The sequence below is a fragment of the Scyliorhinus torazame genome, chromosome 14 (genome assembly GCF_047496885.1).
Source record: "Scyliorhinus torazame isolate Kashiwa2021f chromosome 14, sScyTor2.1, whole genome shotgun sequence".
Classification (NCBI taxonomy): Eukaryota; Metazoa; Chordata; class Chondrichthyes; order Carcharhiniformes; family Scyliorhinidae; genus Scyliorhinus; species Scyliorhinus torazame.
Window position 1 is genome coordinate 5,014,283 of NC_092720.1, and position 24,951 is coordinate 5,039,233.

A 24,951-nucleotide genomic window follows, 5' to 3' on the forward strand; every position below is an offset into this window, starting at 1 on the left:
GGCCCTTTATTATTACAGCAACACATCCCTGCTTCTATACTCAAATTCTCTCGCATTGAAAGGCAGCATTCCATTTGCCTCCTTTCCCACCTGCTGTACCCGCATCTACTCTGTCTAGTCCTATTCGAATGGCGGAGCAGACCCGATGGGCCGAATGGCCTACCTCTGCTCCTTTGTCTTATGATCTGTGTCCAATTCTATTTTTAAAGTTACTTTTGAATCTATATCTACCACCATTGCTGACAAGTTCCAGATCATCGTAACTTACATAGATACATAGAAGATAGGAGCAGGAGGAGGCCTTTTGGCCCTTCGAGTCTGCTCCGCCATTCATCACGATCATGGCTGATCATCCAACTCAATAGCCTAATCCTGCTTTCTCCCCATAAGCTTTGATCCCATTCTCCGCAAGGGCTATATCCAGCCGCCTCTTGAATATATTCAAAGTTTCAGCATCAACTACTTCCTGTGGTAATGAATTCCACAGGCTCACCACTCTTTGGGTGAAGAAATGTCTCCTTATATCTGTCCGAAATGGTTTACCCTGAATCCTCAGACTGTGACCCCTGGTTCTGGACACACCCATCATTGGTAACGTCTTCCCTGCATCTACCCTGTCTAGTCCTGTTAGAATTGTATAAGTCTCTATGAGATCCCCCCTTAGTCTTCTGAACTCCAGCAAGAACAATCCCAACCTAGTCAATCTCTCCTCATATGACAGTCCCGCCATCCCTGGAATCAGTCTGGTAAACCTTTGCTGCACTCCCTCGAGAGCAAGAACATCCTTCCTCAGAGAAGGAAAGCAAAACTGCACACAATACTCCAAGTGTGGCCTCACCAAGGCCCTGTACAATTGCAGCAACACATCCCTGCTTCTATACTCGAAACCTCTCGCAATGGAGGCCAACATACCATTAGCCTTCTTTACCGCCTGCTGCACCTGCAAGCTTACCTTCAGCGAATGATGCAGAAGGACACCCAGGTCCCGCTGCACACTCCCCTCTCCCAATTTACAACCATTCAGGTAGTAATCTGCCTTCCTGTTTTTGCTTCCAAAGTAAATAACCTCACACTTATCCAAATTATACTGCATCTGCCATTGGTTTGCCCGCTCACCCAACCTGTCCAAATCTTGCTGTATCCTCGTCTCAATTCACCCTCCCACCTAATTTGGTACCATCTGTCAACTTTGAGATGTTATATTTTGTTCCCTCATCCAAATCATTGATATATATTGTGAATATCTGGGGTCCCAGCACTGATCCCTGTGGTACCCCACTAGTTACTGTCTGCCAATTTGAAAAGGACTCATTAATCCCTACTCTTTGTTTCCTCTCTGCCAACCAGTTTTCTATCCACCTCAATACATTTCCCCCAATCCTATGTGCTTTAATTTTGCACAATAATCTTTTATGCGGGACTTTGTCAAACGCCTTCTGAAAGTCCAAATATGCCACATCGACCGGCTCCCCCTTGTCAACTGTACTGGTTACATCTTCAAAGAATTCCAACAGATTTGTCAAGCATGATTTCCCCTTCATAAATCCATGCTGACTGATCCTGCCACTGCTTTCTAAATGTTCCGCTGTACAGTCCTTGATAATGGATTCAAGCATTTTCCCCACTACCGATGTTAGGCTTACTGGTCTATAATTCCCTGCTTTCTCGCTACCTCCCTTTTTGAATATCGGAGTGACGTGAGCTACCCTCCAATCTACAGGGACAGTTCCGGAGTCTTGCAGCATGAAACATTCCTCCTCCCCAACCCAATCACTTTTGACCTTGAATGAATTACATTACATCTGTGTCCTCTGGTTACTGACTCTCCTCCCCGTGGAAACAGTTTTTCATTATTTACTCGATCAAAAAACATTTATGGTTTTGAACAATCTCCCCTGAATATTTTCTGCTCTGTGGAGAAGAGCGAATATTTGTTCTCCAGCGGCTAGGTTTGTTCTGGACCGCAGACTGTTGTGAATAGGTCAGTTTTAGCTTCCTCTCAAAGTCCATGTGTGATATAAAAAGGAAGGGAGTACAGTGTGTGTCTTGGGCTATGCTTTTGGCTGAATAATTAAGCAGTAAATCTGTCATTATCTGTGCAGGGGAACACCTATGAGTCACCCCTCTTGGGAATGTTTCTGGATGTCTGCAGTGCAGTGCAGGTTCTCAGCTGGACGACATCCTTTATAGGTGGCAGTAGCTGGCCGGGTTTACTTTGTCAGTCACTTAGTATGATGGTTAAAATGCTGCAGAGTACAGGAGCGGCTCAGTGAAAAAACTGGCCACATTACTGAGAACTTTAAAGTCAAACTGTACTGATACCTTTATCACAATTTAAATATATGTTGGCACCCCACTCTCCGTGTTGGATAAAAGATCCCGTCAGTCATTCATTGTGGTTTCTGCACATTCAACTGAAGAGCACTAAAATGGTCGGGTGGGGGAGGAGAGGTTGTACTGGAAAGCTGGGAGTAGCAGCATTTCATCCTGACCGGAGTCTGGGACATTGTTCCTCACTGAGTTAGGTGGACACAGGTTTGCTCTCCCTTATTGGGTGAATGTGAGCCCAGGATGCTGACAGGACGCTGACCCTGGAGCTGATACAGCACACAGACAGCCAGGAGGTGTCCCTTACTGGGTGAATGTGAGCCCAGGACGCTGACCCTGGAGCTGATACAGCACACAGACAGCCAGGTGAAGTACAAGGTGCTGGATTTGATTTCTTCTCTCTGCTGAGCTGGCTAATCAGATGCAGAATACACGGAGCGCTGACTTCACTACCCTTGAGCAAGGGCGGGGTGATTCAACATTCCATTATCTTCAATTAAACTCCTTTAATTGAAAAGAATCTTGCACAAGATCTCCCAGTAGCTCAATCCATGAGTATTTGGCCCAGTGTGAAACTGAAGCTATGAAGGTCAGAAGGACCCTGCTTCCATAGTGGGTTTCACTGATATTGCAGAACCATTCCTGATCATTATCTAAGCAACTGCAAGGCACCTGAGCATTGAGTCTATCAGGAGAGAATGGTCATGTTACAATCAGTGCAGCCTGGAATATTATACGCATTTCCATATCTAAAGAACAGCGTGCCTGCCTTGGAGGCAGTACAGTGAAGGTTCAGTGTTATAGATGGAATGATAGCGTTGTTCTGTGACGAGAGGCAGTGTAAATTGGGCCAATACTGTCTGGAGTTCAGCAGAATAAAAGTTGATCTCATTGAGAGATTCTGAAGGGGTTTGACAGGATAGACATTGAAAATTTGTTTGGAATCTAGAATGCAAGACGACAGTCTGAGGATAAGAGGACATAATTTCGGACTAAGTTGTGGAGAAATTTCTTCACTCAAAAGATAATCTTTATTATTGTCACAAGTAGGCTCACATTAACACCGCAATGAAGTTGCTGTGAAAAGCCCCTAGTCGCCACATTCCGGCGCCTGTTCGGGTACACAGAGGGAGAATTCAGAATGTCCAATCCACCTAACAGCACGTCCTTCCGGACTGTGGGAGGAAACCGGAGCACACGGAGGAAACCCACGCAGACACGGAGAACGTGCAGAAACCCGGACAGACAGTGACGCAAGCAGAAATCGAATCTGGGATCCTGGTGCTTTGAAGCAACAGTGCTAACCACTGTGATACTGTGCCGCCGTGGGATGTTAAACCTTTGGTATGTTCTGCCCTAGGAGGATGCTCCGTTGTTGAGTTTGTCCAAGGCTGAGTGACCGGATTCTTGATCACTCGGCAATTGAGGGATATGGCGAGTAGGCAGGAGATTGGAGTTTAGGCAGATGGTCTGCTGTGATTCTGTTGAATGGAGCAGAGTAGGCTCAACCCACTGTGACCTATATCTTGTGCTCTTACCCAAACAGATGGGCAGGAGGTTCCAGCGCCTGCTTTCAGCTACAGGACTACATAAAGCAGCTCCTGGAAAGTAACCCTCTTTCTACTGTGCATCCTGTTTACTGTCTCCTTCTCAACCCAGCTCTGTTATGACTACAGCTGAACTGGATAGCTTCCAGGTGAATCAAACTGAATGTAGATTTCTATTCACACCACAGATTGACTGATTCTGGGATCTTGCTGTGGAAAATGTAACTGCAGTTTTCCCACCTTACAGTTGGGTCTTAATTAATTGTTTCCGAATCACTTTGCAATGATTCTGTTGCACAAGGTAGGATGGGGCCTGTACTGATCTTAACTTTTTCTCATTGGACTGTGTTGAGTAGATTGGAAACTAACCCACTTAAGTCACATTTCCAGTCGGCTTTTACCAACCTTACAAATGGCTTCCTGTCTTCAGCGGTGGACTATTTCAATCACACAGTGGTTGGGAACTCCCCATTTCAATGTTAATCTCTTAACATTTCCATCTAGTTGGTACATACATTATGCTGAGTACCAGCTTGGTGTATTATCAATACACTATGTGAGTTCTGAAGACTTGTAGTTGCATTTTGAACAGTCTTCTTGTTTATTTTTGCAATTTGCTGTGGTTTATTGGTGTACTGGGGAGTTGCATTAACCTGCACATCTTTGGACTGTGGGAGGAAACCGGAGAACCCAGAGGAAACCCCCGCGGTCACGGGGGACAAAGTGTAAACTCCACACAGACAGTCACCCCAGGCCGGAATTGAACGGGGGTCCCTAGCGCTGTGAGGCAGCAGTTTTAACCACTGTGCCACCGTGCCGCCCCGGGTTCCTGGTGCTGTGAGGTGATTTAAATATATGTTGGCACCCCACTCTCCGTGTTGGATAAAAGATCCTGTCAGCCATTCATTGTGATTTCTGCACATTCAACTGAAGAGCACTAAAATGGTCGGGTGGGGGAGGAGAGGTGGTACTGGAAAGTTGGGAGTAGCAGCATTTCATCCTGAACATACGGAAATAAACACATTGCAGTGTTCACCACCGTGCCGCCCCGGTTTCCTGGCGCTGTGAGGCAGCAATGCTAACCACTGTGCCGCTGTTTGTTGGGCCACTCACTGTAGCTTGCATGTTGTAATCAGATGTAAAGCAGCCAAAATCACACCAATACCACACAGATTTGATTTTTGGGAAATGTGTTCATTTCCGTATGTTCAGTAAGAGGATGCTTGCCACAAAGCTCTTTTTGCCAGTGTTCTAAAACAGTTTTGATGGGATATAAGTACTAGGAGCAGGAGTCGGCCATCTGGCCCCTCGAGCCTGCTCCGCCATTCAATTAGATCATGGCTGATCTTTTGTGGATTCAGCTCCACTTTCCGGCCCGAACACCATAACCCTTAATCCCTTTATTCTTCAAAAAACTATCGATCTTTATCTTAAAAACATTTAATGAAGGAGCCTCAACTGCTCCACTGGGCAAGGAATTCCATAGATTCACAACCCTTTGGGTGAAGAAGTTCCTCCTAAGCTCAGTCCTAAATCTACTTCCCCTTATTTTGAGGCTATGTCCCCTAGTTCTGCTTTCACCCGCCAGTGGAAACAACCTGCCCGCATCTATCCTATCTATTCCCTTCATAACTTTATATGTTTCTATAAGTTCCCCCCTCATCCTTCTAAATTCCAATGAGTTCAGTCCCAGTCTACTCAACCATTTAAAGATTTTAAAGAAACCTGTATGGGATGGATACTGTGATGGTTTTCTAAAGGGTGCAGCAGCACAATGTTTTCAAATGCCATTTTTATTACTGCACTCCTGATTTTGCAACCCTTGTGCAGTGACTCACTGAATGCAGAACACTCATCTTTCACTCATTGTGGTGTCAGCTTCCTGTCTGAGAGTCATCTTGAAAATCCAAAGTGCCTTAAAAGCCTGGAGTGTTAAAAACCATTTATTTTGTGGAAGCTATATTGTACCACTTGCCAAGCCCAAATCTCTGCTAACACCAACAGCTCCTTGAGAAGTGCAGTTGTGCACGCACCTGAATAACTTAACCTGTTCCCGACTTCCCTACTGTTTACCTGCACCCCAACATCATAATTGAGTTCAAGAGTTTCCTACTTGAGTGGGGGCGGGAGAGAGATTCACCCTCATCCTCCTTAACTCCATAGTTAAGCATTTCACTGACCTCTGCTCACGCAGTATAGCATCCTGTACAATCTAGCTCCTGTTTCCAATTTTGAAATCAGTGTTACAGTCAGATTCACACTGGAGTAGTGAATGAGTTTGGATTTGAGCTGGATGAGGAGCCCAATTGGGTGTAATTATGTCGGCTGCAGAACGGGGCCTGATTCGGGGAGTTTGCAGTGCCTAAAGATGAGAACTGTCTATCATGTTAATAATATGTAAAAACCTGTGCAATTCAATAAAATTGAATTGACAGGTTAAACACTGATGAAAATATAAAGAAGTCCTTCCCGATGCATCTGTCAGTAAGCATTTTAGAAAACAAATGATGCAGGGAAGGGGTTAAACTACATATTGTCCATACTGATGAGATTTAATTGGGGGATTGTTGGCTTAAGTTACCTGACATTGTTGCAGGACGTTTTGAACCTGGCTGTGTGGCGATCGCTATGTACATCCATATTACTCCTTAATTGTGCCCCTGTCTACTTTACAGCTCTAACAAGGTTTGCAATAAGGATCTCGAGAGAAAGCTTTAGTAAATGTATGAAGTGTCTGGAGTAGGACAGAGAGCAAAGGTCATTGTGCTGTTATTGTTGTCAATTAGCTAGTCGATTGTACAGAGTCAGGCGGCGAGGCGGGAAGGCATGCTGCTTCAAAGTGGACAGCTGGGATTTTACAAATTAGCAACTTGCTCTGATCTTCTCTTTTATTTTCTCTTTCCCTCATTGACCCCCCCCCCCCCCCCCACACACACACAACCCCCATCAAAGTTTACAGAAAGACGGAAAAAAACGAAAATCAACTTGACACTAAGTTTCCATGTATATTTTGAGTTAGAGATCATCTTCATATTCATGAAGAGAAAGTTTATGAAAGGTAGGCTGTAAGGAATATAATAATAGGGGAGAGGCTGACATGTAGATTAGCTGCTGGAGTATTCAATTGGTGCTGAGTTTAAAAGTTTCAGGTGGAACTTTGGGAAAGATTGGCTGGCAGCTGGTGTGGAGATCCCACCCCTTTGCACTTTTACCTGTTCAGCAAGGTCTGGATATAAGAGAATCTGCTTTTTAAAAAAAACAGACACACACACTCAATCTGAGATAAAACTCCTACCATAAACATAGCACAAAGCTGGAGCCAGGAGACGGGACAGCAGCGCTCATCAACATTGCTGCAAACATGCTGTACTTAGAGAATGCAGCACAGTCACAGTACAGTGAGGTAAGTGGATCAGAAACTTTGCAAAGTTCACACCCACTTCTACAGGCTCTATTCAAATTGGATCCCAGTGTGATTTGTTCAAATTGTTAATCAGGTGTACCTTTGCATAAGGGACAGGTGGGCATACAGTTATCACATTAATTAAATTTGCAAACTTTTAACTCCGTTTAGTTCAATCTCAACTGACATTGTCATTTGTGACACCTTGAAAAATCACACCCATGTTCAAAGTTGTTAAGGATGCAGCCTCACAAAATGTTGTTGATTCATTTATTGCATCACCTTTATCAAATCCTTGAGCTAGCTGATAGAATTTACTCAAGTTTTGAAGTGTTGTGATTGGAACAGGGGTTGACATTAAACATCTTAAATTATATATTTTAGCCTTTGGATATTGGACAGTGGAGAGCTTGACCTTTCTAATTTCAGGGAGCTACTCTTGGAGAGTTTTGTTTAAGTGCCTTTTTATTTTGTAATGGCAAGTGATGGGGGACAGTGGGTAGGAATCCGTGCACAATATGTCCTGGGTTTCCAAACTGCACTGTTGATAACTCATTGACTGTCTTGTGCAAGTTGTTTGAGGTTGACTGAGATTATTCACTAAGTTTGGTAATAAGTGCGACAAGGCAGGTAAGCCTCCTGCATAAGAGCGGGCAAATAAAGCTTGAAAGAGTGTGTCTTACTTTTTTCTAATGCAGAAATAATTTCAGGTAAAGTTTGTGCTCTATTGAGTGTCACTCGGTTGTAACATCTGCTCTTTGAAACAAAAATAAATGCCAAAACCTCAAACCCGTGTAATCAGCCTAGGGTGTGAGTGCAGCTGCCAACAGATCGGAGTCTCCGTATGGTAAATTCTCAGCTCCTTGAAACTCGATTTCAAACTCAGACACTTTCCATTTTACCTTGGTTTTTTTTTGATAGAATGGAAGCTGAGGGTAGGAGGCACGAGGCGCACAGCTTCAGAACTGGAATTCTGATATAAATCTGTGCCATCCACTTCTGAAAATCTTCAGTGCTCTCACCTGCTTTTGTCAGGCACTGTCTTTTTCACTCTTCAAATACTCAGACTTTGGAATTGGATTGTTAAATGTGTACAGGCTTCTGGGTAATGGCCCAAATCTGTCCATGTCTGTTTACCAGAAAGTATTTACCAAAACTCTCAAGTGTAGCTGTTGGCTCTAAGGGGAGATGACTTTCCTAAATGTATGATGTTTAAAGATGACAGTGAATACATATTGAGGTTAATAGTAACACTCCACAACAAACACAGATTTTCAAAACCGAATGAAGAATTCTCGAACTAAGCTGCGGATCCCTATATTTTCCTAACCCTACCTTAGAATGTTGAAAGTTTACAAATAGGACGTACTGACAATTCAAAGTTGTTGATGTGCTCATTGAATGACTAATTATCATAAATTAAGTGATGCGGATAACACCGCAAAGTGAGAAACTGGTGCTTAAAAAAATCCATCAAAATGTTTTTCAGATATGGTAACTGTTTATGTTTAAAGTATTGCAGAATCCCAGTATTTCTAAAAGCATTACCTTGCAAAGAAAGCTTTCTTACAGGATCTAACGTATCCCTATAACTAATCACAGCGCGTAAGATGTAAAGTAGTTTTTTCCAAATCCCCTGAATCATCTGAAGCTTGGGAAAGGTTTGTGCACTAAACGTGAGTTAGCAACATAGCACCACAAAAACACTTCAAATCTGCAAACATTAATTTGAAAGAGAAACTATGACAAGAATTTGCAGGCAGCTGTTTGACGTGGGAGCACATCTTGAAAGGGTCCTGCAGCACTGCAGAGATCCACTGTCTGAATGGCATTTGCTGTTTTAATTTTACTCCATTTTACATGACATCAAATTTACCATCCAAGACATCTTTTCATTAAAAAATCTGAAAATGTAGATAAGTTATATGATTCGCTCCTCCTTGATGCGACACCGATTGTTTGGTATTTTATGAATGTGTTGTTGCCGTCTGTATGAACTGTGTGAGACAACAAGAGATCTCTGCAAACTGAAGAGCACTTTGGAAAAGCTGGTACAATCAGTTTAAATAACACTCTTGTGCAGCATCATTAGATATAAAGCCTTGAACTGAAACTTGCAGACAACAGTAAAGGCACCATATAATCACCCACTGGTGGAATGTCAGTGATGGCGACTACATCGGTGATTCCCCAAAATTATTGTGCATTTTACCCAGTACGGGGAAGTCAACCACTGCATGGAGTGAGCTTCCTGTCAAACCAGCACCTGGATGCTCTGGCGTACCCTGCCTTTCCACAACATCAGCAGCTACAAACTATCCTGATCCCCAGCTAAGAGAGGTTTTGAGTATTCCACCTAATTGCAGTGTTCAATCAGACTGAAGAGAACAAAGTTAAAACCTTCACCGTGGTTGTGTGTTGCTGTCCTTTAATGTTGATCAAAGAACTGTCGTAAGTCAAGAGAAGTAATTTATGGGGGTTAGAAATTCCTCATCTGTCCACCGTCTTCTCGACAGTCCTCCTGGGAATGTCATGCAAAGCTCGTCAGCCCTTATGGCTTTTCTGATTTCAGGTTGAAATCAGGTCCTTCCACAAACTTCATTTGGTAACCGAGTTATAGTGAGTGAGCTTTCTTTATTGATAAAGAACAGTAAATGCTAGGAATGCTCTGGAGATCTGACCGCATCTGTGAAGAGAGGAACAGAGCTAATTGGCAGAACTGAATGCTCTGCCCTGTGGCAAGTTTGGAGGCAGAGAGCATTTAATTGGACAGGAGGGTGGCGGGTATGGGCCCAGTCGCCTTCCTGCCTCAAGGGATTAAGTCTGGCGGGAAAGCCGGTGACCTTCCTGTCCTGCTGCCAATTGAGGCTGGAGGTGAGCGACTAATGCTCAGTGAATAGGACCAGTAATACAAAAAGGAATAAAACGGGAAGTAAAAATATAAATGGTAAGCGACATGGCAGGTTGTTACATGAAGATATGGGTTCAATGACAAGGAAAATTAGGAGAAAAGTTAAGAGGAAATATAACTTGGGAGAGATTACTGATCGAGGTGTTAGGATTCAAAACGGAGGTATAAAAGCCAACATAAGTGTACTTTACCTGAATGCCCGTAGTATTCGGAATAAGGTAAATTAGTTGATGGCGCAAATCATCGTGAATGACTATGATTTAGTGGCCATTACTGAAACATGGTTAAAGGATGGTCACGACTGGGAGTTAAATATCAAACTATTCGGAAGGACAGAGTGGATGGTAAGGGAGGTGGTATAGCTCTGTTATTTAAGGATGACATCCGGGCAATAGTAAGGGATGACATCGGTGCTATGGAGGATAAGGTTGAATCCATTTGGGTGGAAATCAGGAATAGTAAGGCGGAAAAGTCACTGATAGGAGTAGTCTGTAGGCCACCAAATAGTAACATTATGGTGGGGCAGGCAATAAACAAAGAAATAATTGATGCATGTAGAAATGGTACAGCAGTTATCATGGGGGATTTTAATCTACATGTCGATTGGTTTAACCAGGTCGGTCAAGGCAGCCTTGAGGAGGAGTTTATAGAATGTATCTGCGATAATTTCCTGGAACAGTATGTAATGGAACCTACGAGGGAACAAGCGGTCCTAGATCTGGTCCTATGTAATGAGACAGGATTGATTAATGATCTCCTAGATAGGGATCCTCTCGGAAGGAGCGATCACAGTATGGTGGAATTTAAAATACAGATGGAGGGTGAGAAGGTAAAATCAAGCACTAGTGTTTTGTGCTTAAATAAAGGAGATTACAATGGGATGAGAGAAGAACTAGCTAAGGTAGACTGGGAGCAAAGACTTTATGGTGAAACAGTTGAGGACAGTGAAAAACCTTCCAAGCGATATTTGACAGTGCTCAGCAAAGGTTTATACCAATAAAAAGGAAGAAGGAAAATCAACCATGGATATCTAAGGAAATAAGGGAGCGTATCAAATTGAAGGGAAATGCATACAAAGTGGCAAAGATTAGTGGGAGACTAGAGGACTGGGAAATCTTTAGGGGGCAACAGAAAGCTACTAAAAAAGCTATAAAGAAGCGTAAGATAGATTGAGAGTAAACCTGCTCAGAATATAAAAACAGATGGTAAAAGTTTCTACAAATATATAAAACAAAAAAGAGTGGCCAAGGTAAATGTTGGTCCTTTAGAGGACCAAGCTTATCTTGCATCTTTGAATTTGTCTATGTATATGTTTCTGGAACATACTTCTTCATTCACCTGAGGAAGGAGCAGTGCTCCGAAAGCTAGTGTTTGAAACAAACCTGTTGGTCTTTAACCTGGTGTTGTAAGACTTCTTACTGTGCTCACCCCAGTCCAACGCTGGCATCTCCACATCTTTCGAGGATGAGAAGGGAGATTTAATAATGGGAGATGAGGAAATGGCTGAGGAACCAAACCGGTTTTTTGGGTCGGTCTTCACAGTGGAAGACACAAATAACATGCCAGTGACTGATAGAAATGAGGCTATGACAGGAGAGGACCTTGAGATGATTGTTATCACTAAGGAGGTAGTGATGGGCAAGCTAATGGGGCTAAAGGTAGACAAGTCTCCTGGCCCTGATGGAATGCATCCCAGAGTGTTAAAAGAGATGGCTAAGGAAATTGCAAATGCACTCGTGTTAAATTTACCAGAATTAACTAGACTCTGGGGTGGTCCCAGCGGATTGGAAATTAGCAAATGTGACACCACTGTTTAAAAAAGGAGGTAGGCAGAAAGCGGGTAATTATAGGCCAGTGAGCTTAACTTCGGTACTAGGGAAGATGCTGGAATCTATCATCAAGGAAGAAATAGCGAGGCATCTGGTTGGAAATTGCCCCATTGGGCAGACGCAGCATGGGTTCATAAAGGGCAGGTCATGCCTAACTAATTTAGTGGAATTTTAGAGGACATTACCAGTGTGGTAGATAACGGGGAGCCAGTGGATGTGGTATATGTGGATTTCCAGAAAGCCTTTGACAAGGTGCCACAGTGGTGTCCCTCAGGGATCAGTGTTGGGCCCACAATTGTTCACAATTTACATAGATGATTTGGAGTTGGGGACCAAGGACAATGTGTCCAAGTTTGCAGACAACACTAGGATGAGTGGTAAAGCAAAAAGTGCAGAGGATTCTGGAAATCTGCAGAGGGATTTGGATAGGTTAAGTGAATGGGCTAGGGTCTGGCAGATGGAATACAATGTTGACAAATGTGAGGTTATCCATTTTGGTTGGAATAACAGCAAAAGGGATTATTATTTAAATGATAAAATATTAAAACATGCTGCTGTGCAGAGAGACCTGGGTGTGCTAGTGCATGAGTCGCACAAAGTTGGTTTACAGGTGCAACAGGTCATGAAGAAGGCAAATGGAATTTTGTCCTTCATTGCTAGAGGGATGGAGTTTAAGACTAGGGAGGTTTTGCTGCAATTGTAGAAGGTGTTAGTGAGGCCACACCTGGAGTATTGTGTTCAGTTTTGGTCTCCTTACCTGAGAAAGGATGTATTAGCGCTGGAGGGTGTGCAGAGGAGATTCACTAGGTTAATCCCAGAGCTGAAGGTGTTGGATTATGAGGGGAGGTTGAGTAGACGGGGACTGTACTCATTGGAATTTAGAAGGATGCGGGGGGGATCTTATAGAAACATATAAAATTATGAAGGGAATAGATAGGATAGATGCGGGCAGGTTGTTTCCACTGGCGGGTGAAAGCAGAACTAGGGGGCATAGCTTTAAAATAAGGGGAAGTAGATTTAGGAGTGAGTTTAGGAGGAACTTCTTCACCCAAAGGGTAGTGAATCTATGGAATTCCTTGCCCAGTGAAGCAGTTGAGGCTCCTTCATGAAATGTTTTTAAGATGAAGATAGATAGTGTTTTGAAGAATAAAGGGATTAAGGGTTATGGTGTTTGTGCCGGAAAGTGGAGCTGAGTCCACAAAAGATCAGCCATGATCTAATTGAATGGCGGAGCAGGCTCAAGGGGCCAGATGGCCTACTCCTGCTCCTAGTTCTTATGCTCTTATGTCCTTAAGGGCCGCATCCTGCCACCATTGATATTTAGTCAGCAATGGTTGTCATGCAGAGTTCAACACACAAACCGAATGGTGTGTTGCCTCCCGGGTGCACGGGTCAGGGTTGTCTCAGATCGGCTGCAGGACATACTGAAGGGGGAGGGTGAACAGCCAGTTGTCTTGGTGCATATAGGCAAAAAACGGGGTGAGGTCCTACAATCAGAATTTAGGGAGTTAGGAGGTAAGTTAAAAAGTAGGACCTCAAAGGTAGTAATCTCAGGATTGCTACCAGTGCCACGAGACAGTAAGAGTAGAAATTCAAGAATAGTCAGAATGAATACGTGGCTTGACAGATGGTGCAGGAGGGAGGGGGGTTCAGATTTTTGGGACATTGGAACCGGTTCTGGGTGCGGTGAGACCATTACAAATCGGATGGTCTACACTTGGGCAGGACTGGAACCAATGTCCTCGGGGGTGCTTTTGCTTACACTGTTGGGGAGGTTTTAAACTAATGTGGCAGGGGGATGGGAACCAGATTAGAAAGTTAGAGGTCAGTAAAGAGGCAGCAACTAAAGCCAGTAAGGTACTAGATAATAAACTCAATGTGACTAAGGGGAAGAGTAGACATGGAAGAGATGATGAACGCAAAGGGACGGGTGGTCTGAGGTGCATTTGTTTCAATGCGAGAAGTGTAGCAGGTAAGGCAGATGAATTTAGGGCTTGGATTAGTACCTGGGAATATGATGTTTTGGTATTACTGAGACTTGGTTGAGGGAAGGGCAAGACTGGCAACTAAATATCCCAGGATTTAGATGCTTCAGGAGGGATAGCGAGGGAGGTAAAAGGGGCGGAGGAGTTGGATTACTGGTCAGAGGTGATATCACAGTTATGATTAAGGAGGGCACAATGGAGGATTCGAGCACTGAGGCAATATGGGTAGAGCAAAGAAATAGGAAGGGTGCAGTAACATTGTTGGGACTTTAATACAGGCCTCCCAAAAGTGAGCGTGAAGTAGAGGTACAAATATGTAGACTGATTATAGAAAAATGTAGGAGCAATAGGGTGGTCGTGATGGGAGATTTTAACTTCCCCAACATTGAATGGGACTCATGTAGTGTTGGAGGCGTGGATGGAGCAGAATTTGTAAGGAGCATCCAGGAGAGTTTTTTAGAGCAGTATGTAAATAGTCCAATCGGGAAGGGACCATACTGGACCTGGTATTGGGGAATGATCCCAGCCAGGTGGTTGACGTTTCAGTCGGTGATTACTTTGGCAATAGCAATCACAATTCCGTAAGTTTTAGAATACTCATGGACAAAGATGAGAGTGGTCCTAAAGGAAGAGTGCTAAATTGGGAAAAGGCCAAGTGTAACACAATTCGGCAGGAACTAGGGAATGTGGATTGGGAGCAGCTCTTTAAGGGTAAATCCACATTTGAAATGTGGGAGTCTTAAGGAACGGCTGATTAGAATGCAGGACAGACGTGTCCCTGTGAAAATGAGGGATAGAAATGGCAAGATTAGAGAACCATGGATGACGGGTGGAATTGTGAGACTAGCTAAGATGAAAAAGGAAGCATACATAAGATCTAGGCGACTTAAAACTGATGAAGCTTTGGAGGAATATCGGGAAAGTAGGACAAATCTCAAACGTGCAATAAAGGGGTCATGAAATATCTTTGGCTAACAGGGTTAAGGAAAATCCCAAAGCTTTTTATTCTTATATAAGGAGCAAGAGGGTAACTAGAGTAAGGATTGGCCCACTCAAAGACAAAAGAGGGAAATTATGCGTGGAGTCAGAGGAAATGGGTGAGATTCTTAATGGGTACTTTGCATCGGTATTCACCAAGGAGAGGGACATGACGGATGTTGAGGGTAGGGATGGATGTTTAAATACTCTGGGTCAAGTCGGCATAAGGAAGGGGGAAGTTTTGGGTATTCTAAAAGGCATTAAGGTGGACAAGTCCCCAGGTCCAGATGGGATCTATCCCAGATTACTGAGGGAAGCGAGGGACGAAATAGCTGGGGCCTTAACAGATATCTTTGCAGCATTGGTGAGGTCCCGGAGGACTGGAGAATTGCTAATGTTGACCCTTTGTTTAAGAAGGGTAGCAGGGATAATCCAGGGAATTATAGACCTGCGAGCTTGACGTCAATGGTAGGCAAACTGTTGGAGAAGATACTGAGGGATAGGATCTATTTACATTTGGAAGAAAATAGACTTATCAGTGATAGGCAGCATGGTTTTGTGCAGGGAAGGTCATGTCTTACAAACCTAATAGAATTCTTTGAAGAAGTGACAACTTTAATTGATGAGGGAAAGGCTGTAGATGTCATATACATGGACTTCAGTAAGGCGTTTGATAAAGTTTCCCATGGCAGGTTGATGGAAAGAGTGAAGTCGTATGGGGTTCAGGGTGTACTAGCTAGATGGATAAAGAACTGGCTGGGCAACAGGAGACTGAGAGTAGTGGTCGAAGGGAGTGTCTCAAAATGGAGAAAGGTTGACTAGTGGTGTTCCACAGGGATCCGTGCTCGGACCACTGTTGTTTGTGATATACATAAATGATCTGGACGAAGGTATAGGTGGTCTGATTAGCAAGTTTGCAGATGATACTAAGATTGATGGAGTTGCAGATAGCGAGGAGGACTGTCAGAGAATACAGCAAAATATAGATAGATTGGAGTGTTGGGCAGAGAAATGGCAGATGGAGTTCAATCCAGGCAAATGCGAGGTGATGCATTTTGGAAGATCTAATTCAAGAGCGGACTATACGGTCAATGGAAGAGTCCTGGGGAAAATTGATGTACAGAGAGATCTGGGCGTTCAGGTCCATTGTACCCTGACGGTGGCAACGCAGGTCGATAGACTGGTCAAGAAGACATACAGCAGGCTTCCCTTCATCGGACAGGGTATTGAGTACAAGAGTCGGCAGGTCTTGTTACAGCTCTATAGGACTTTGGTTAGGCCACATTTGGAATACTGCGTGCAGTTCTGGTCGCCACATTACCAGATGGATGTGGATGCTTTAGAGAGGGTGCAGAGGCGGTTCACCAGGATGTTGCCTGGTATGGAGGGTGCTAGCTATGAAGAAAGGTTGAGTAGATTAGGATTGTTTTTGTTGGAAAGACGGAGGTTGAGGGGGGACCTGATTGAGGTCTACAAAATTATGAGAGGTATGGACAGGGTGGATACGAACAAGCTTTTTCCAAGAGTGGGGGTGTCACTTACAAGGGGGGTCACGATTTCAAGGTGAGAGGGGGAAAGTTTAAGGGAGATGTGCGGGGAAAGTTTAAGGGAGATGGCGTGGAAAGTTTTTTACGCAGAGGGTGGTGGGTGCCTGGAACGCTTTGCCAGCGGAGGTGGTAGAGGAGGGCACGATAGCATCATTCAAGATGCGTCTAGATAGATAGATGCGGGGAACAGAGGGAAGTAGATCCTTGGAAAATAGGTGACAGGTTTAGATAAAGGATCTGGATCGGCGCAGGCTGCGAGGGCCGAATTCTTTGTTCCTGTGCTGTAATTCTCTTTGTTCTTTGTTGGTGTGGCTGCTCTTGGCTTCTCGAGGTCCTTTGTTCAAAGGCACTCTGCGCCAGATCGAGGGGCGAAATTCTCCGGTATCGGCGCGATGTCCGCCGACTGGCGCCCAAAACGGCGCAAATCAGTCAGGCATCGCGCCGCCCCAAAGGTGCGGAATGCTCCGCATCTTGGGGGGCCGAGCCCCAACCTTAAGGGGCTAGGCCCGCGCTGGACTAATTTCCGCCCTGCCAGCTGGCGGAAAAGGCCTTTGGTGCCCCGCCAGCTGGCGCGGAAATGACATCTCCGGGCGGCGCATGCGCGGGAGCGTTAGCGACCGCTGACGGCATTCCCGCGCATGCGCAGTGGAGGGAGTCTCTTCTGCCTCCGCCATGGTGGAGACCGTGGCGAAGGCGGAAAGAAAAGAGTGCCCCCACGGCACACGCCCGCCCGCGGATCGGTGGGCCCCCGATCGCGGTCCAGGCCACTGGGGGCACCCCCCGGGGCCAGATCGCCCCGCGTCCCCCCAGGACCCCGGAGCCTGCCTGCGCCACCTTGTCCTGCCCGTAATGTAGGTGGTTTAATCTACACCGGCGGGACAGGCATTTTAGCAGCGGGACTTCGGCCCATGCGTGCCGGAGAATCGCGGGGGGGCCGCCAACCGGCGCGTCGCGATTCCCGCCCCCGCCGAATATCCGGTGCCGGAGAATTCGGCAACCGACGGGGTCGGGATTCACGCCAGCCCCCGCCGATTCTCCGACCCGGCAGGGGGTCACAGAATCTCGCCCGAGGGATTTGACATTGGGAAAGGGGTCCCAGCTGACAGCCATTTCTCTATCCATGCTGCCAACACCCCCATCCTTCCCCATCACTCACCTGTAACCTGGGCCCCACAGTGAATCTGGAACTCTGGGACATTACCAGCAGCTATCACAATTCCCCTAATGATGTTGCCGGCAATTTATAGCTGCTGGCCTCTGATTGGCCTAGAGCTCTCAATTCGGGTGGGTGGGGGTGGGGGATGGCTTCTTGATCCCGGTAAAAACCCACCACTGGCCACTTAGGTGTCTGAGAGGTACTTAATGTGGTAGAACTTCTGAAGGGTGACAATGTGGGCCTCCCGTCCTGAGACCCCTGGCGACTCACTTAAATGCAACCAAAATCTCATGTCTGTGACCTTTCATCAGAACTTTGATTGATAACTGAGTTATATAAAGTTAAAGTCCTTTTTCACTTTGCTTGTACTATTGATGATATCAAGGAGATTTGGTAGTGATGATAACCTCATTGGGCGAGTAAACCAGAGGCCCAAGCTAATGCGAAGGGGCACAGGTTCAAATTTATTTTCAGGAACTCTTTCCCTAACAGCACTCTGGGTGTACCTACACCGCACAGACTGCAGGAGTTCAGAAAGGCAGCTCACCACCTCCTTCTCTCGGACAATTAGGAATGGACAATAAATGCTGGTCTAGCCAGCGACACCAACATGTGCGGAAATAATTCCTATTAGAAATTCCACCATGGCAGTTGGTGGCATTTAAATTCAATTGATATATCTGGAATTGAAAGCTAGTCTCAGTAATGGTAACCATGACAACTACCATTGACAGTTGTAAAAACCCATCTGATTCACTCGTGTCCTTTAGGGAAGGAAATCTGTCGTCCTTATCTGGCCGGGTCTACATGTAACTCCAGACCCACCGCAATGTGGCTTGACTCTTAAATGTCCTCTGAAATGACCCAGCAAACCTCCAGGGCAATTAGGGATGGGCGATACATGCCGGCCTTGTCAGCAACAGTCATGAAAGAATAAAGAAGTTGGGTTGTCGTGGTGATGGGGTCAGTGTGTGTCATTTAGTGGCTGAATCAGCTGGGGAAAGAGGACAGGTTGGCCCATGTTACTGAGGTGCATTTCCCAGTAGCCCATTGGGGGGACGATTGGGTGAGGCTATAAGCAGGTGATCTGCCTATATTCTTTTTGATGAAGGGCTCGATGCAGATGGAGCGAGCTCACACTTTAGAAATAAGGATAGCTTTTTAAAATCACTTGATTCCCAGACGCACTTTTGTTTGAGGGGAGTGGCTCCCAAACTCATTTGGACCTTGTAGAGTGTACCTAAAGTAATTGGAGGTGATTATTATTATTGGAGCAAGGCTTGCTGCATAATGGTTTTGAATCATAAAATAATTAAATATATAATATCAGTTGGAAGTAATTATTGCTGTTTTACATTCTGACATCTTCATCGTAAGGAAGATCTGTTGCTTTGAAGGCTCCTTTGGTCATTGAAGCTTTCATGATTGTGTCAGGAAAGTTTTTCTGGCACTGATCTAACCTGGATTTAAGTTTTCTTCCACCAGTTCCAAATAAGGAGACCCCTGAAGTTCGGCCGCCTCGTGCGTGATGCACAATTGCTTTGCTACAAAACAGGATCAGATCTGTCAATTTAGATGAGCTTATTTGGAATAATTTCTTCCTTTTTTAAATGACTTTTGCTGTGCCTGTCTGAATGCTTCTCTTGAACTTGAAAAAAAACTTAGCTTTGACATTTTTCTTTGTGAAGTTTTGTTTTTCCTGGTGAAGCAATATGTCAATTTGTGGTGGTGGTTTTTCCTATGCAGTCCTGTGGTATCCCCATTATCCGAATGTATGCTGAAACATTCTTCAGACCCGGAAGTGGAGGTGCCCACTCAGTTAATGCCGGGCTGTTGTGAATGTGAAACCATCACAAGGGTAACATTCCCAGCTGGTCTTACACAACCTGCTTGTACCTGCATTTCCTGACGAATACCCCACATGCAGTATTCACATTCTCAATAAGCTGGACAAAGTAAAATCTTTCTTTAGAAAAAGACAGTGGGTGCAATCCAGCGGGCACCCTTAGCTGGGTAGGCAGCCCGTCACTGCGCAGCATGGCCGATACAAAAAGCTGGGAGACCCCACTGCCAGGATCTACCTGGCTCTCAAGATTCAACGCAATCTCGCGGGACATTGCGATGTAAATCCTGCCCATTGTGGGCGGGATCACCTTTTGGCAAATCTGCATATTAGAGCGAGACAGTTGGTCTCACTCTAATGTGCAGATTCCCAAGGTACCCGAGACTGTGGGATGTATCCCCTTCGCCTCAGAGATCTCGGGTGAGCGCCGTTGAAGAAAGTCAGGTAAATATCAAGGAAATTTTAAAAAAAATAATAATTTAGAGTACCCAATTCATTTTTCCCCAATTAGGGGACAATTTAGCGTGGCAATCCACGGAGAAAATGTACAATTATGACAATTTGAAATGTTCTGAAATGCTTATTATTAGAGATTTTATGAATAAAGTGTTTTTTTTGGAAAACAAACAGGCCCCCAAAAAGGGGAAACAGACGGAACAGCACATAGAATTTACAGTGCAGAAGGAGGCCATTCGGCCCATCGAGTCTGCACCAGCTCTTGGAAAGAGCACCCTACCCAAGGTCAACACCTCCACCCTATCCTCATAACCCAGAAACCCCACCCAACACTAAGGGCATGTGGGGGTCTCCCAGGGGATGGGAGGCCCCCAGCTGCATTCCCTTTGGGCAGGGGGTGCCTTGGCACTGCTGTGCCACCTGAGTACCCTGGCAATGCAACCTGGGTGAAAGCCTGGCACTGCCAGGTTGGCATTTTTTGCGTGTTGGTGAGCTGTGTGGGGGGCCGGGGAACCCTTCTATAGTGCGTTTAAAAATGGCCTCTCTCGCTGCACTGGGAGTTCTGGTGAGCGGAGCACCCCACCCGCGGCCTCGGCTGTGCGATCCCCTTCATGCCCCTTGTACAACATGAGTCCCGATGAATAGCCATGTGTTTCTCGACACTGCTAAATGTGCTCGCTATGGGATTTTGTTCCCATTTTGGAAAATTGCGCCCTGTTCTTACCGTGGTTATTGCAAAATGATCTGTCTTGAATGTGTCATTTGGGGATGTGCCCTCCGTTTGAGGGGAGGCTTCTGGCTGATGTTGATAATTACCTTAATCTGCCTTGAAGACTGCTGTTGTTTGGATTCATTTTTCAAAGCAAGTAGTTGGTCTTCCAACCCTCATTCCCACCACCTAAAAACACACATGGATATTAATCACGATGTAGAGAAGCTAATTGATGGACTGAAGGAACTGTACCCCCATTAACTCAGAACTTCTGATTTTAATTGGACTGCAGATTTAGTGACTATTTTTGGTGCTCAAAATGCAATGTTACTCACTGTTTTATTCCATGGAAATTTGTGAATAACCGATTATACCGGTTCTATGCCAAAGCTCTGCAAGCTCAGATTTCCCTGATTGTGGGCAGCACGGTGGCGCAGTGGTTCGCATTGCTGCCTCACGGCGCCGAGGTCCCAGGTTCGATCCCGTCCCTGGGACACTGTCCGTGTGGAGTTTGCACATTCTCCCTGTGTTTGTGTGGATTTGGCCCCCACATCTCAAAGATGTGCAGGGTAGATGGATTGGCCACGCTAAATTGCCCCTTAATTGGGAAAAAATGAATTGGGTACTCTAAATTTTTTTTTAAAATTTCCTTGATTGTCCACTCTGCTGAGTTACAGTCTGCAAGGCTCCACTTAGTTTATTAAAGGAGTCTTGTTCCCAAAACATTAGAGAACCCATGCTACCTGCATTTACTCCAGTTTGAAATGGTTGAAAATGTGTACCCAGCAATTTACGGCAGAGTTGGACCTGAAGCAACTTTTACTGGGTTTTTTAATCAAATTGTAAAATGTTCCTTAAAAAAAGACCAGGGTTTATTTTCTGTCTCAGACTTTATCTTATATTGCCAGAATTTCTTTACGTTAAAATGAGAAAAGCTCCTACAATTCATTTTTCATCAGCGTGCTGGTTTGGTGGCTTCAAATCTTATTAAGGTGCAGAAACACTTGAGGCCCTGGTGTGTGCTCCCTCAGCTTTACCTGGTCCCGATCTAGCTGGACCACACAAAAACACTGTTGGGCCCAGTTCTTGGCTGCTCAAACTCTCCCTGTCCCAGGATCATCTCATGCAAACCACTTTATTATGCCCTTTTCCCTGTTTCTTCCACTCACACCTCCAAAAAGCAAGTGCGAGGATTCATAGACTTTGTTGTCACAAAGATTGTTTCGCTATCTCTGCCATTCACCTTCCTTCCTCTCACCTACTGGACCAAGCTTCCTTTAAGGTTCTCCTATATCTAACACTGAATTTGCATTGTTGAATTCCCAATTCCTCTTTGAACTCATTTTGCCTATGCGACCCACCTTGTGCCCCCTCGATCATAATCCCACTCTACTGCTGGCCACACAAACCCCCTTCCTGGCTCCCATGATTAATACATATTGCTAATAGTTCTCTCTCCTGAGGTACTGTCCTCCTCTCTCTTACATGGCACTTTCCAAATCCACGCACATCTTTCCTGCAACTCCAACCCCTCTAATCAGCTTCTGTCCCTACCGCAACAACTCTTATCAGAGTCACAAATGACATCCAGTGTGCGTGTGTCAATGGTCTACTATCGCTCCTAGTCCGTCTCGACCTCTCTGCAGCCATGCCATTCTCCTCCATCACCTTTCCACTGTTGTTCAGCTCGGTGGGAATTCACTCTCCTGGTCCCATTCCTATCTGTCCAGCTATGGCTAGAGAATGCAGTAGCCTCTCTTCCTGCTGCTGGTTCATTTGGTGTCCTCCCTGGATCTATCCTTGACCCCCTCCTATTTCTTCCCTACATACTGCACCATTGGGAACACTCTCGGAAAACACAGTGTCAGTTTCCACTGACGTTGAACGATGACATCCAGCTCTACCTCACACCACATCTTTTGACCCATCCACTGACTCTATGTTCTGAGACTGCTTGTCTGAAATTGAATCCTTAATGAGCAGAAAGTTCCTCCAACTAAATGTAGAATCATGGGATCATAGAATGGTTATAGTAGAGGACAAAATGATTAGTCCCATCGGGTCTATGCTGGTCCCCTGCAAGATCAAGTTACCTGGTTCCACTCTTCCGCCTCCTGTCCTCCTTAGTCCTGCAAATTTTTTTTCTTCAGATAATTGTTCATGTTCCTTTTGAAAGTCATGATGGAGTCTGCCTCCACCACACTCACAGGCAGTGCGTTCCAGAACTGAACCACTCGCTGTGTAAAAATGTTTTACCCTTGTGTTGCCTTTAATTCTTATGCCAATCACCTTGAATCAGTATCCTCTGGTTTATGACCCTTCCATAAAGGTTAACAGTTTTACCCTGTCCAGATCCCTGATGATTTTGAATGCCTCTTAACAAATCTCCTCCCAACATTCTCTGCTCCAAGGAGAACAACCCAGTTTCCTGAATCTAACCACATCCTTCCCAAAATATGGTGCCCAGAATTGGACATAACACTCCAGTTGCAGGTGGACGAGTGTTTTATGTTGGTTAATCATACATACTTGTTTTTGTTCTCTAGGCCGCTATTACAATCCCAAGAATCTGCATGCTTCATTATCCACACCCTCACCAACCCTGCCACCAATGATTAGTGTGCAATATACCCAGATCCCTGAGCTCCTCAACCCCCTTCAGAATTCTACCCTTTAAAAATATTGCTTGAATGCATTCTTCCAACCGGTAGGTGCCGGGGTTTAGATATTTCAGTAAGCTCAGGGAAGGTGGTAAAAGAGGGGGAGGGGTGGCATTGTTAGTCAAGGACAGTATTACGGTGGCAGAAAGGATGTTTGATGAGGACTCGTCTACTGAGGTAGTATGGGCTGAGGTTAGAAACAGGAAAGGAGAGGTCACCCTGTTAGGGGTTTTATATAGGCCTCCGAAAAGTTCCAGAGATGTAGAGGAAAGGATTGCAACGATGATTCTGGCTAGGAGCGGTAGCAACAGGGTAGTTGTTATGGGGGACTTTAACTTTCCAAATATTGACTGGAAACGCTATAGTTCGAGTACTTTAGATGGGTCTGTTTTTGTCCAATGTGTGCAGGAAGGTTTCCTGACACAGTATGTAGATAGGCCAATGAGAGGCGAGGCCATATTTGATTTGGCACTGGGTAATGAACCAGGACAGGTGTTAGATTTGGAGGTAGGTGAGCACTTTGGTGATAGTGACCACAATTCGATTACGTTTACTTTAGTGATGGAAAGGGATAGGTATATACCGCAGGGCAAGAGTTATATCTGGGGGAAAGGCAATTATGATGCGATGAGGCATGACTTAGGATGCATCAGATGGAGGGGAAAACTGCAGGGGATGGGCACAATGGAAATGTGCAGCTTGTTCAAGGAACAGCTACTGCGTGTCCTTGATAAGTATGTACCTGTCAGGCAGGGAGGAAGTGGTCGAGCAAGGGAACCGTGGTTTACTAAAGCAGTCAAAGCACTTGTCAAGAGGAAGAAGGAGGCTAATGTAAAGATGAGACCTGAAGGTTCAGTTAGGGCACTCGAGAATTACAAGTTAGCTAGGAAGGACCTAAAGAGAGAGTTAAGAAGAGCCAGGAGGGGACATGAGAAGTCTTTGGCAAGTAGGATCAAGGATAACCCTAAAGCTTTCTATAGATATGTCAGGAATAAACAAATGACTAGGGTAAGAGTAGGGCAGTAGTGGGAAGTTGTGCTTGGAGTCCGAGGAGATAGGAGAGGTGCTAAATGAATATTTTTCATCAGTATTCACACAGGAAAAAGACAATGTTGTTGAGGAGAATACTGAGATTCAGGCTACTAGACTAGAAGGGCTTGAGGTTCATAAGGAGGAGGTGTTAGCAATTCTGGAAAGTGTGAAAATAGATAAGTCCCCTGGGCCGGATGGGATTTATCCTAAGATTCTCTGGGAAGCTAGGGAGGAGATTGTTGAGCCTTTGGCTTTGATCTTTAAGTCATCTTTGTCTACAGGAATAGTGCCAGAAGACTGGGGGTTAGCAAATGTTGTCCCCTTGTTCAAGAAAGGGAGTAGAGACAACCCTGGTAACTATAGACCAGTGAGCCTGCCTTCTGTTGTGGGCAAAATCTTGGAAAGGTTTATAAGAGATAGGATGTATAATCATCTGGAAAGGAATAATTTGATTAGAGATAGTCAACACAGTTTTGTGAAGGGTAGGTCGTGCCTCACAAACCTTATTGAGTTCTTTGAGAAGGTGACCAAATAGGTGGATGAGGGTAAAGCAGTTGATGTGGT

General features: G+C 45.0%; 1 protein-coding gene across 3 annotated transcripts in view; it reads left to right on the forward strand.

Annotated features, from left to right (window-relative positions):
- Window positions 1-24,951, forward strand: part of tp63 (tumor protein p63) — a 284,904-nt gene that overhangs the window by 101,079 nt on the left and 158,874 nt on the right. The window contains exon 1 of one of the 3 annotated variants that reach the window (XM_072473637.1): window positions 7,092-7,278. The exons of the other annotated variants lie outside the window; for them this stretch is intronic. Within the exon in view, the coding sequence (XP_072329738.1) occupies window positions 7,237-7,278 (42 nt within the window). The 5' untranslated portion in view covers window positions 7,092-7,236. Of the gene's footprint in view, window positions 1-7,091; window positions 7,279-24,951 lie in introns of those variants that run through there. 3 annotated transcript variants of the gene reach the window in all.